Source organism: Psittacula echo (assembly GCF_963264785.1).
Source record: "Psittacula echo genome assembly, chromosome: 4".
Classification (NCBI taxonomy): domain Eukaryota; kingdom Metazoa; phylum Chordata; class Aves; order Psittaciformes; family Psittacidae; genus Psittacula; species Psittacula echo.
In genome coordinates this window covers 50,731,070-50,745,346 of record NC_137738.1, presented here as the reverse complement: position 1 = coordinate 50,745,346, position 14,277 = coordinate 50,731,070, and the positions used below count along the sequence as shown (strand labels likewise).

Here is a 14,277-nt window from a genome sequence, read left to right as displayed (position 1 = left end):
TTAGTATTTTACTATTAATTAGTACCATACTAATGCATTGCAAAGATTTAATGAAGGTCATGTGGCTAACAAATGCAAGGAAATAACTGTGAAGTGTGCAGTGCTGCTTGCTTCTTCATACATAGAACACTCTTTCTATATATAAAGTATTTGTACAAGTAGGAATTTGCACTTTAAAATTTGTGCCAGAATACAGTCATGTGTTTGAAAATCAGTGGGTGCCTGGCTCGGACTGGGCATGTAAATACCTTTGAGAATGAGATGTCCATTAAATCTTTTTGGTTTGAATTTTTGATTCAGTGAGAGTTCTGCCATGGATGTCAAGGAGACAGGATTTCATCTTGATCTGTATTTTTTCCTGTTCTGCTTTGCAAAACCACCTTCTGTGACAGCTCTAGGAAAAAAGAAATTCATTGCAAAGTTAGGAGAATATTTATATATTTTATACAATATAGTACTGGAGTAAGCCAATAGCAGTTCTTTTCATTCAGTCTCCCAATCTGAAAAACTGCTTGTGCTTTTCTGTTAAAATCAGCAACGTCCTTACAGATTTTGAATGCTGCAAGCTGTGGAGAAGCAAGGTAATATTGCTAGATAAACAATATAATATTTTTCATACATGTCTTACATTGTAAGGACTATAGTTAGCTTTGCTATCAAGCTTCTTCAGGTTAGAGTTTTATACTACGTCTTCTGTGTTGAAGTAAAATATGCAGAAGGATGTATGTAATGTTACTTAGTATGAAGAGAAAAAATAGCCTGAAAGTAAAAGCAAGCTACCTCTACCACCAAACATTGCAAAATACGTTTCCACTTACTTTGAAAGAAAAAAGGATGACTACTGAACAGTACTATAATGCACAGTAGTTTAGGGTAACTGACATAAACGGGGACTGAATTTGTTTTCTAATTTTATTTTCCTCTGGACAAGTGGGCTTAGTGTCCATTTTTTTCTGCCTATAAGCTCTGTTGTGTCTGGACAGTTATTTCTTCAAATTTGGCTTATTTTCTAGTTGCATAAAACTCTTAATCTACATTGTGGTTAGATTGCATTAAGTTATTCCCCATTGCGCACAGCTGGAAGCTATTCTGTGCTGCAACATTTTGTTTTGTTTTGTCCCAGTTTTTAGTCCCCACTGTGTTCCCACAGCTTAGCATAGCTCCGCGCTGCAGCAGACAAGTCTCTTTTTCCAATGACACTTCTTAGAACATTTGCAATTGACGTATTCTCTTTTGTCTTTTTAGTACAAATTCAGTGGCAAACAGCTCTGCTTGACTGCACGAACATTTCAAAGTACTTTATAGACTAGGAAGACTGGCTTGAAAAGTTAGACATATTTAAGCAGGCTGTTTTATTTGCTTCTTTGAAGAGACTAGAGATATTCTGAGAACATTGAAGGAAATACACAGTGTCAAATATTGGTCTGTTTAGAAAAGAAAAGAGAAATATGCAGGTCTTAACAGAGCTTTCTTTGACGGAGAAAAAACATTTTCTCAGTTCTAATGCTTTAATAAGACTCAAAGAAATCCCAGAATAGGGAAACCAAATTTTGTCTTCTATCTTGGAAGTGTTTTAAAAATACTATTAAAAAACAACATTTTTTTTTTTAGTAAACATTTTGCTTATGTATGCAGGGACTGCAAATATTTATATGAATTTTACCCTCAGTAAAATGGGGTGCTCATCTGATCACTGTGTAATCACAATGTATACAGTGATAGTGCTGACCATTGTCTTTCAAGAAGAAAGTTTGCAGAGCTTTCTGTCAGTATCTTTGCAGTGGTCTTTCTCCTTCCAGTTTTCTTCTGTTTCCCATTCTCCCACACTCAGAGAGTTCCTTCTCTTCATTTCCATGCAAAGATCTCTGCTGCTGTCTTCCGTCTTTCATCACTAATTGGTGGTTTTTTGTTTCTCAGTCAGGATGGCTGCTGCTTCCTCTGTGCAGTAGCAAAAGCCTAACAGAGCTTGTAATCCTGGTCTTGGTTCTTTGCTTGTGATTCCTGCTTCTGTTGTAATACTGCAGAGTGGCCTTCTAGTGAGATACCCCTCACCAGTTACTCTGTAAATGGAGGATGCTGATGTCTTTAAAACAGTATTTGCAATTCTGCATGGGTTATATGAAGCGAAGGAAAGAAAATGTGTCAGAACTGGTAAATAGTAGGAAGACTAATGCACAAGGTAATTATTTTGTTTGCATTCTTGTCTATTTTCAGTACCCCTCCTTTGCTATAGCTACTCCTTGACATAGTTTAAAAGTAGGTTACCCCAGTAACTATGCCCACTTTATAATGAACCTGTAATCACCATTCGGCAGCTGGAGATATAGTTAATATCTTTGATTTCCCACTAGAATCCTTCCATCCTTTCTCAGCTAGGGAAATCAACTAGGTCTTGCAGCATGCTCTGAAGGTCAATCAAATAGCGCTATTTGGGAGGAGAGTGAGAATGAGACTGAATTCAACAGCTGGCAGGCTTTATGAAAATGTCTTGTACCTGCTACTTGTATAGTTCATGTGCTTCTGCTGATCTCAACTATTTCAGTAAAGCATGTGGAAAATCTGTCAGTTTGGCAGAGAAGGAGGTAATAGGGCATGACAAAATAGGGCAGGGTGCCAGGCATCAGACTGGTGGATTTTATTCCACTGATACTCATCGAGCTTCTGTGAGCTGCAGGTTGGTCAGGAAATCTATAAAGTACATAAAAAAGTGCATGTGAAGCTGGGCTGCTATTTTCCTTTATGCAATTACGTTAGGAAAACATAAGAAAATTAATTAGGTAATACTGCTTTGCAGAAAACTGCAAAGAAGTCACCACTGTTCTGATGATCTATGGAATAAGTAGCGATTAATTATGGCTACTTATGACCTCTATGGGTGTAAAGTAATGATGGGAATTGGTGCAGAGGACAATGGCTGGTGAAAAAAAAAAACAATATTGGCAAAAATATTAGCAACACCAAACAAAATTAAGGTTACAGTTTTCTTTCATTTTGGGTCGACCTTGATGTTGGGCTGTATGGGTTACCAGCCTTCATCAAAAACAATTACAGGTGTATATTAGAGCCAATATTGAAGAAAAATGTGAAAGAAGAGAAAAAGTACAGTGATGCTTCTCTAGATAAAGCACTGCAACAGCCAGTGATTTAGGTTTATTCTGAACCGACAGCTGAACACCAAGCCCTTCATGTTTAACATCCCCAGATGAATCCCTGTTCTATGTATTAATCTAATTGACTTTTAATCTATTCCTGCTTTTGCAATAAAAACATTTTATTATAGAATTTCTACATGTATTCTAGAATTTAATTTCTGTCATAATGAAAGGCAGTTCCGTTTATAACCAGTCAGTGCAGAAAATTTCTGTATGATAAGTTGGCTCAGCACCCTGAACTTGTGGTAGAAGGGTAACTAAACTTACTGTGTTCACTTCCAAATGTTCTCTTACTAAACTTATTTGTGATTTTGTATACAGTTATGTCATTTTATACATCTCCCAATCAGTTATTTTCCCAGTAGAAGAATCATAGCTTATTAATGCCCACATTCAGAAGCTGATCCACAGCTGTGATGTTATCAAACTTTTTTTATCTTTTTCAGATCTAGCGTGTCATTTCGAGGTGAGAGATAAGGAATATCATATAGTATTTGAGTTGTCATTAGAGATGGATTTATGCAATAATGTAATGACATTTTGGTTTTATACCTTGTGCTTATATTTTCGTTGAAATATGCATAATAACTCTCTCAGGGGTGATCATATTTTCCCCCTGTGTATTAGCTCTGTTCTTTGATTTCATCTGGCATTTTGCTGCCTAGACACACCACACCGTGAAATTTTTCTACCACTCTTTGCAGTCTGTCCTTATTTTGATTATCCTAAGTAATTTCTATAAGCAATAAACTGTCACCATACTTTTAATCCTGTTTTCTAGGTTACGTATGTAACTGTTGAACAAAACAGGATTCAGCAAAGATTGCAGTGGTTTTTCAGTATTACTCTCAGTTTTTCTTTTTTCCTTATTTTTTATTGTTATTTTATAAGAGGTTGTTTCCTCATGTGGCATGATAGCTGAGTTTCTTTAATGGCCCTTGCAGAATCTTGTCAAAATCTCTTAATATAAATATGTTGAACTCAGTGAATCACACATATATGCTTGCCACCATCTACAAAGAACTTTAGAATTGATAAGGGATGACTTGTGAGGCCTTTGTAAAAAAAGTGCTGATCCCAACCATCCACTATTTTTGTCTTCAAGGTAGATATTCAGACCTGCTTTGATCCAAGAACTGTTTAAAAACCTGATAAAGTAGTTAGCACACCCTAGTTGATTAGTACAGTGTAAAACTTGAGTACATCAGAGCTTGTAGGCAAAAAACAGCTATTCCTGCTGATATGCTGCTTTTCATTTTACCAGGTTTTTTTTAAGACTGTTTCTGTTGACAATATGTACCAAACTTATCATCACTAATTCTGTAGCGAGTTGAGGAGCTTGCTTGGTTACCCTTGTATGGTAAACTGCTTTAAAGAATTTGAGTAGTTTCTGTGTTACTTTCCTTCATAGTTTAATCACCTGTCAACACTAGACAACATCTTTATCAGGCGTCCATGCTCTGAAAGCTCCACAGAATATGTTCTATGCTTAAAAAACAAATTGAAAAGCAGCAAGATGACCATGCCCTTTTCATAGATGAGAATCTGAGGCTGTACTTTTCTCTTCATGCAACAGAAGTCTGTTGAAAACCAGAAACTGAACCCACCTAATTACAAGTCAATCTTTTGTACCTGTTTCCTCCATGCAATTACTAGAATTTTGGTGGTTTTTACAGGTACAAATGAAAGCTAATCTGATTTTTGCCAGTGACACAAAGGAGGGAAAAGATTGATGTAGCTGGCAGTTGAAGAGAGTAAAATTTCTCTGCTTGCACTTGAACAGAGATGATGTGTTTCTGACTCAGAGGTATTTTAACTAGGCGTTGTGCTGGAGCAAATGATTACTAAAGGTATTTGGCAATAAAGAAAGAAGAACTTTCTGTAATTATAGCAGAACATGTTTTTTGGAAGTATTTGATAGGAGGATGCCTGTAGAATTCAAGGTATGATTAATAACCAAATAAACTTTATCATTTAGTGAGAAATTTAATTTTAAGAGGCACAAAACTGGTAAACCAATTTTAAAATCTGTATGATTATCATAATGAAAAATAAGGCAAAATTCTCTAAAAAATGGACTGTAGTGTCTTGACCATTCTTGCGCTTTTCCTGGGGATTTATAATTGCATAGATGTGAATCTCAGAAAGGGTGAACAGTATATGCTAGCATCATGAACATTCACATTTTTATTTCATATTCAAAAGGCCTAACTAAAGGATTTGAGACAGTGTTTTCATCTTCTGTATTGCTAGAATCTCATACCTATGTTGTGAAAGCATTGTATGTATTAGTTGCTAGGAAGCAACATGAATAGTATTGCTTCCTCCATTACAGTAGGCTTGCACATCAAATGTTCTTTAAAAGCAGAGCCTTTTTTTGTTCTGTAAAAGGCAGTATCATAGAACAATGGAGTATCTCAAATAGGAAGTGACCCATAAGGACTATTGAGCCCCACTTCCTCCTCTTTGCAGACGAACGTTATTCATTAGGAATGAATATTAAAGAACATATTAATGGACATACAAAGAACATTAATAATAAACATTAAAGAAAAAGTTCAAATATGTAGCAGTTAATTGTTATTTTTAACATGAAAATTCCAGGGCTCGGGAATTCATCAATGCCAACCATGAAGTACAGAGTGCAGTGCAGGAGCACTTTGTGCATCTTTTGCTCCCTGCCTATCACACCAATCCCATGAGCCTGTGGGGAATGCAGTGTAATGTACTTCTCTGTGAGGTTCTGGTCTCTTCTGTGAAACACCCAATATTTCTTTTGGTGCCTGTGTTTGTACTGATTATGGGCAAGGCTGTTTTCGTAGTTTTGCCCTAAGCTGTTCTGTACATAAAAGAGGTTATCTGAAGGTGAAATTATGTTCTAATTGATGAGCTCCTTAAGAACTCTTAATTTACTTTGTCTCTTACATTTAAAATTTGAGTTAAAACTTAGAACAATGGTATAATTTGTGCATTGACATTTAACATGTAATAAGTTTGTAGCTGTGCAAATCTGTATGCTTTTTTGCTGCTCTTTTCAGCTGTTCCACTGTCTTTTGAAGGACTCTTTTTCCTGATGTCATGTATTGCAGTTCCTTATGTATAGGATAATTCTGTCCTTTTTATGAGGTTCACTTTTGAGGGAATAAAATACTTAACGCCAAACCAAAAGCCAGACTCTCTGTTAAGACTAAATGATTACTGGCTTTTACACTATTAACTTTGGACAGCCTAAAAAGAGGATAATAAGGCTGTAAGTCAACATAGGAAGTTCCACAGCTAGTAGTTCATCTATTCTGCTAATGCTTACACAGATTTTTACCATGGGCCGCCACTGCAGAAGGCAGCAAATATCACTGAATGCACTGAATAAAAATACAAGAACAACTGCATGCATTTTAAAATGTGATGAAAATGAGCTATAATCTACATAGAAGAAGCAAGCAACATGATCAATAAAATCTCAACTATTGACAGCACAAATTGGACAGGAGGGTAATGAATTGGTTCCCTTGCTCAAGCAGTGTGTTTAACATGGTTTTAAAGTGAGCGTGAGTCACTAATTTACAATGTCAAGAGGGCAGCTGTACCATGACCAGCTAAGCTTGGCAATTAAATGATATACAGGTTAATTGCAGAGACAAGCAGAAGACTGGAGTTGAAGGACTGAAAGAAGTCAGTTGAATAGAGCTGTCTATCTATGGAGGATGAAAAGGAATGTCATTATAAAGGGAAGCTTTATCAGTATACAATAATTTCAAATTCAGTTTTGATTTAAGCCTTATTTTAAAGTTGTAATAGTACAGCAGTGTTAGAAGCCGAATGAATTGCAGAAGAGTGGATTTGAGGCCAGTGGAAATTGTCATCAAATAAATTTGAAGATGATACAAAACATACCTCAGATTTTTCTGTTGTTGTTTTAGTTTAACCTGCAGCCATGTCAAACTACACTTTTGAAGATAGAAAATGGATTGATTTAACGTGAAGGGCTAATGTATACGTTCAAACACATCACATCAGTTTGTTTCCATGGATCAATTTTGTCACAGCTCAAAGGTTTTGATCAGTATTTAGTGGGAAGGAGAGTAACCCACCTTAATGACTGTTCTTCATAGGGTTTATAATCTTTATGGCTTACTGCTACATAGAACTCAGTTCAGCAGAGCACTCAGACATGTGCTTAAGTGCCATGCTGAATGAGAATTATAATGCATCACTCAGCATGTGCACTTGAAAAAAATTACAGTAATACCTTAGAAAATATAATGTATATATTATCCTCTTTTGAGAACAGGGAAACTACACATAGCAGATGTTGTTCATGTTGCTGCATGAATTGCTCAGTTCCTCTGATGGCAAGGGTGACCATGAGGTCCTAAGCAGAATAGTAATATAGTATAATACAGGTGATGCAGTCTGTGAAGGAAAAGTTTTCCCATAGAGATGTAAGTGGAAAAGAAGAGTAATTAAGAGTTTTCAAAGGTATTGTGCTGTTGTGGTTTAAGCCCAGCCGGTAACTCAGAACCATGCAGCCGCCCGCTCACTCCCTGCCTTTTTTCCTCCCCCTGCTTCCGGTGGAATGGGGAGAAGCGAAAGAATGTGACTCCCATGGGCTGAGATAACAACAGTCCAGTAACTAAGGTATAACACAACCCCACTACTGCTACCACCAATAATAATAATGATAAGAGAAATAACAAGGGAAGAGAATGCAACCGCTCATCAATCACCAACCGATACTCAGCCCGACCTGAGCAGTGATCTAGCCCTTCTGGGTAACTGCCCCCAGTTTATATCCCTGGGCATGACATGCTGTGATATGGAATACCCGTTTGGTTAGTTTGAGTCAGGTGTCCTGTCTTTGCTTCCTCCTGGCTTCCCCTCCTCCCTGCCAGAGCATGAGACTCAGGAAGTCCTTGGTCAGACTAAACATCTTGAGCAACAGCTAAAAACGTTGGTGTTATCAGCTCTGTTCCCAGGCTGAAAGTCAAAAACACAACACTTCACCAGCTACTAAGAAGGAGAAAAATGACTACTACTGCTGAACCCAGGACATACAATGTTTCATTGCCCAATTGGGTAGAAACACAAGGTTTTATTATGAAAAAAGATATCTTATGATGCTTCGTATGTTTCCATCCTTTAAGTTGTACTTTGGCATCCTGCTTTTGTTCAAGATGTAACCAGAATGTACCAAATTGAATTTTAGAAGGGAATGTTGAGGAAACCATGACAGCTTTATTCTGATGTCTGAATTCTGGATTCAAAACCAAAGTTGTTGGTGCTTTTCCATGCTTCATTACTTCCATAGTTATTGAAAACTAACAGGTGTTATGTTAATTTATGATTGTCATGCTAAATTCACCTTGCTTTTGCCTTGTTTGTGATTTTATTTTATTTTGTTTGTAGGGTTGTTTCCTGCAGTGCTGAATCTGGCTACTAATGCTCTCATCACAACCAATGCTACTTGTGGAGAAAAGGGTCGTGAAATGTACTGCAAACTTGTTGAACATGTACCTGGACAGCCTGCAAGGCACCCTCAGTGCCGGATTTGTGATCAAAGGAGCAGGGTTCCACATCGTAAGTGTGCCATTTAAGTTTTTTTCCTTTAAAAAAATTTTGTTCCAAAGGTTGTACATACTCAGCAAGCAAAACTGTAGGTCATGAGCCTGATTATTATGAAATTACTGTCTCTTTAAACTAGGTTATCCATCTCTTCCATTGGTAGTTTAAAATCTGTATTTGTTATGTATGCCCCTCAAACTGAACTTTCTAATTCAAAGTGGAGCACCTAAATTCAGACTTAGGAAAATCAAGTATCTACAGCTGTTGTTGAGTTCACTTGATATATACTAGCCATGAATAAAAACCAGATGATTTTTACCTGCATACCTACATGTGGAATTTGAACATTTTGCCAAGTCTAAGCAACATCTGAAATTCCAGTTTAGGACCAACTCCAGTTTTGTTTTATTGTGTACTGAAATATTTTTCTTAATTTGATGTTAATTCAGCTTCACTGAGCCAGCAAAAAGAACAGAAGATAATGGAGCATTGCTTAGTTTAATTGCTTAGTTTTTCAAAGTAAAATTGATCTTTGCTAATACTGCTTTCTTAAGACAACCTGTCTTTAAGACAGGTATTATTCTAAGTCACAAGTTTCTCTCCTGCCTCCTTCTCAAAGGCTAATGGTGACTTTAACACCTCATTCTCCGATTACAAAGCAGCATATTCTTCACCAGAATCTGTTTGGAAGCAGGGGCATCTCTAGCTTCTTTCTGTGCACAAATTAAACAGACTCCTAACACTGCACAAATGACCTTTACCTTTTCCCCCTTTAACTTTCTGCTCACCCTGACACTGCTTAATACATTCAACCACTTTCTCTTCATCTTTCCAGAACTGTTGAGCCCATTCGTTCCCAGCCTGGGAAGTGGCACATTTATGATTTTGCAGCAGTTTATCCATGACAATCCTGCCAACTATGCCAGTTTAATGTCATGTGAAAGGTGGGGAGATTTTCTCGACTCCTAGTATTTGATTTGGCCATCAGTGCCCCAGGAAAGCCGAGACCCTTGTGCACGACCAGTCTGTCAGCATTCTGTTATAGGGACCCTTCACTGAACAGTCCTGTTGGATCAGAGAGCAATTCAACTGACTTCTTCAGGGAATCGTTCACCAAAAGACCCCCCTTCAGGGGGTCTTCCCACTTTGTTTGAACATGTTACCTGCTGCCAGCAACTGCTAGTGCCCATGAAGGACTAGCACTAACAGTTTACAGAATAACACTCTCTATTAATATAAAATTGTGACAAACTAAGGTCCGTGATTGCTGGTGATAGGGACTGTCTGCAAAAACAAGCTTGAAGTGATATACAACGAAACTATAATCACTATATAATAGCTGGTGTTAGTTATTTAGTGCGCATAAGATAAAGTTCTTACCCAATAGGCATCCCTGTGGGGGAGAAGACAGGTTCAGCCTGGTCGCAGAAGTTGCAATGGAGTCTTTCCTGTTTCTCACCTCCTCTCATTCACTTTTATACTTTTCTTTACTCTCAGGTGGAGCTTGAGTGGCTGTAGTCATACATTCTTTTATTGACTGGTGTAAAATTCTCTCGTTTCTCATTTAAAGATATAGTTGATAGCGCATGCTCGGTGAGGGGTGGTTAACTCCTCAGTTAAGGAGTTAACTCCTTAACTCCTCCTCAAGGAGGCGGGTAACTTTGGGATGGAGTTTATAATTAGTATTATAATGAGATTATAATAGCATGGATCACCCAAGGAAAGTGGTTTCGCCACAGTTGTTCGCTCAGCAATAGACATCTTCTCTTACATTTTCCATTTAGCAGCTGCTATGCAGCTTACCAGCTAATGGTACCAGCCTGGCTGTGGTGTCCCCACTCCGCTCCACCCTCCATTGGTCTTCTAGGGTAGCCGGTTGTGTTGCCTGGGGAACCAGGGTGGATTAGACTCCATGCATACCAAGTGAAACTGGCAAATGTATTTTACCCTAAAAAGGTTTTGACAACTTCTGTTAGACCCCAGTTTTCTCCAAGTTTCCTTCCCAACAGTGACTTTCCCATACTACCCAGTAGCAAAACCAGTTTTCAAGTATAAATGTTTTATCATCTGCTTCAGAGATGATAAAGAGCTTCTAGCTATTATAGCTGGGAAGACTAGAATTGAAAAAATTTCTTAGTCAAGTATTATAAGTTTAATTTCATGTGACCTTGCAGTGAAAGACATGGACAGCATTAACATTGTTATATTTTTGTGAGTATGTTGGCAGATGGTAGAGGATGTAGAGACTTAAGACAGGTTTTAATGGAATAGATAAAATGTTGGAAGAAGCAGAGCCACAGAAGCATGGAGACAATTTTTCTTTTTTTCCAGTTGTTTCCCTCTAAAACCTACCTCAGATATATTTACACCACTTGATAAAGCACATTTAAGCACGTGGTGAAAACAAGGAGTTAAAAAAACTAAATCTATCTGCCAGTTCTAGACTAAATTCCAGGTCCACTCTTCCTAGGGTTATTTTACTTATTACAAAGTCTTTTTCTAATAGCTAATCCACATCTTCCTTGCGAAAATTCATGTGACCTTTTTCCTGACTTCAGTCAATGCAATGAATAGATTATTCCCATTTTCTTTAGAAAAGTGTTCTACTTAATTGAGGATTGATGATATTGCTCTATCTAGTTTCTACACTAAACTATCTTTTTTCATAGAATCACTGAATGGTTTGGTTGTAAAGGACTTTAAAGATCACCTAATTCCAACCCTCCTGTCATGGGCAGGGACACCTTCCACTAGACCAGGTGGCTCCAACCCCCGTCCAACCTGGCCTTGAACACGTAAAGGGATGGGGCAGCCACAGCTTCTCTGGGCAACCTGTGCCAGTGCCTCACCGCCCACATAGTAAAGAATTTCTTCATAATGTCTAACCTAAATTTACCCTCTTTCAGTTTAAAGCCATTACCTCATGTCCTTGTAAAAAGTCCCTCTCAGCTTTCTTGTAGGTTCCATTTAGGTACTGGAAGCTGCTCTAAGGTCCTGTCATGGTTTAAGACCAGCCGGTAACTCAGAACCACACAGCCATTCACTCACCCCCTACCTTCTTCCCTGCCTGCTTTTCCCCATTCAGAGGGATGGGGAGGAAAATCGAAAGAATGTAAGTACCACGGGTTGAGATAAGAACAGCCCAATAACTAAGGTGCCATACAAAGTTACTACTACTGCCACCAATAATAATAATGATAAGGGAAATAATAAGGGGTGAGAATATAAAACTGGAAGAGGAAAGGAAAAATCCCAGTAAACACAGGTGGTGCACAATACAATTGCTCACAACCCACCGACCGATACCCAACCTGACGTGAGCAGTGACCTGGGCCTCCCAGGTAACGCCCCCCAGTTTATATACTGGGCATGATGTGCTGTGGTATGGAATACCCCTTTGGCTAGTTTGGGTCAGGTGTCCTGTCCCTGCTTCCTCCCAGCTTCTTGTGCCCCTCCTCGCTGGCAGAGCATGAGACTGAAAAGTCCTTGATCAGGGTAAGTGCTACTTAGCAGCAACTAAAATATTGGTGAGTTATCAGCACTGTTCTCAGACTGAAGTCAAAAACACAGCACTGCACCAGCTACTAGGAAGGAGAAAGATAACTGCTACAGCTGAAACCAGGACAGGTCTCCCCTGAGCCTTTCTCTTCTCCAGGCTGAACAAGCCCAACTCTTTCAGCCTGTCTTTACAGGAGAGGTGCTCCACCCCCCTGATCATCTTTGTGGCCCTCCTATGAACTTGTTCCAACACATCCATGACTTTCCTATGATGAGGACTCCAGAGCTGAACTCAGTACTGCAGATGGGGTCTCACAAGAGTGGAGTAGAGGGAGAGAATCACCTCCCTCGACCTGCTGTAAATGCTCCTTTTGAAACAGTCCAGGACACAGCTGGCTTTCTGGGCTGCAAGCCCATTCATTCCTCTAATAGGCTGCATTTTCTGGAACTCTTAACTGCAAATTGCAGTTTTCTGAATTCTGTCTAGGCATTTTCATCTTTAATAAAATTCACCTGGGCTCTTACCAGGACTGCATAGAGATCCAGGTTTGGATGAACAGAATGGACAGAGTGTATTCCTGTTTACATGCTTTCTTAAATATTTCCCCTTTTTAATGATATGACACTACTGAGAGGTATACAGCTAGCAGTCTTTTATAATCCCCAGATGTTTTCCTCATAAATGGTTACCTATGCATTTCCTCCCAATGTTGTATTTGTGAAGCTAATAATAATTGCATCAGTATAGACTACTTCATTTGTCTGAACACAATTTCAAGCTATTTTTTTTTTTTCCCCAAGATAGTTTTCAAAGTTTCAGCGTTGTCTTTAATTGTAGTAAATGCCATCTTCTGAGAAAATGTGATGCAATTTTGTAGCAATATAAGCATTAAAATGTGTTACACTGTAGTAGTGTGTCCCACTCAAAGAAGATTTTTGCTCATTTTTTGGGATGATTCTGAGGCAGAAACACTCTACAATAGATTCTTTCCCTTATTTATAGATAGGCATTTAGAGATACATGCACAACATACAAATTTTTTTCTATATCAAATTTGTTTAATTCAAACTGCAAACCTAAGCAAGAGCTGGATTGCTTTGTTCCCATGTCCTGCCTATAATATCAGATACTGTACACTAATGTATGTGTATATACACAGACATACATATGTTTGTATATATCTGTATAAAACTGATCTGAATTATTTATATCTGTGTTTTCCCTCAGTCCAACCCTCTTAAAAACTTGAATCTGCCCAGCTTCATAATGTCTGGCCTTTTGTTGCCAACCACATCTCATTTTAAGGTTTTTAAATGTTTATTTGGCAGAAGGAAGTCCCTTTTTAAACAGGGATGGCTCATTAATAGGAGAACCATGTAATATAACCAGACTTTAAATGATCCCCCTGGAATGTGCAAGTCTGGAGTGCATCCCCTTAATTACTGTAGTAGAAAATGAACACAAATTCCATGGTTAATCACATGTGAGCTCAAATTAAAGAGCACAGTTTGATGGGCTCACTCTGTAAAGTTTCCCTGTTGCCATCCATCAGGGAGATTTGTCCTTAACTGCATTTGCAATCCAGTCCTTTTTCACAAAAATTGCACTGCTTTTCCCTTCCCTTTTAAATAGGCAAAACATGTCAGAAATTAATTAGTATTTTCAAATTAATTATGATTAAGCTTTCATAATGGTGATTACAATTAATTGTTTATTCAACTCCCAACCCTCCTTCTCATGATTCACCTTTATATCAATTTCACCTGAAGAGATTTACATAAAAATTTCCAATTAGACAGCTTCTGTCACAATCACTGAGGAGCTCTGAGTTTGATTTACAGGTTATTTTTGCTAGCACTCATTTAAACCAAGGTTTGTGAAAATGACCAGAGCTGTGGGAATTGATAACATTTAAAACATGGGTGTGTTTTGCTTTATATTTTGTAAAAATAAATCTACTAATAACATAACTTGTAGCAGTGATGGTGCCCACTAATGGCACTGAATAATCCAATATTTAAATGATTTTTTTGCATTTTCATTTTTGAGGGCTTATGCCTTCCC

At 38.0% G+C, this 14,277-nt stretch overlaps 1 protein-coding gene across 1 annotated transcript in view; it reads left to right on the top strand.

Annotated features, from left to right (window-relative positions):
• The window catches only part of LAMA2 (laminin subunit alpha 2), a gene marked incomplete at its 5' end in the record, with an annotated part of 387,284 nt that overhangs the window by 79,979 nt on the left and 293,028 nt on the right, over positions 1-14,277 (top strand). The window contains one exon of the mRNA XM_080616795.1: positions 8,559-8,729. Within this exon, the coding sequence (XP_080472921.1) occupies positions 8,559-8,729 (171 nt within the window). The remainder of the gene's footprint in view (positions 1-8,558; positions 8,730-14,277) is intronic.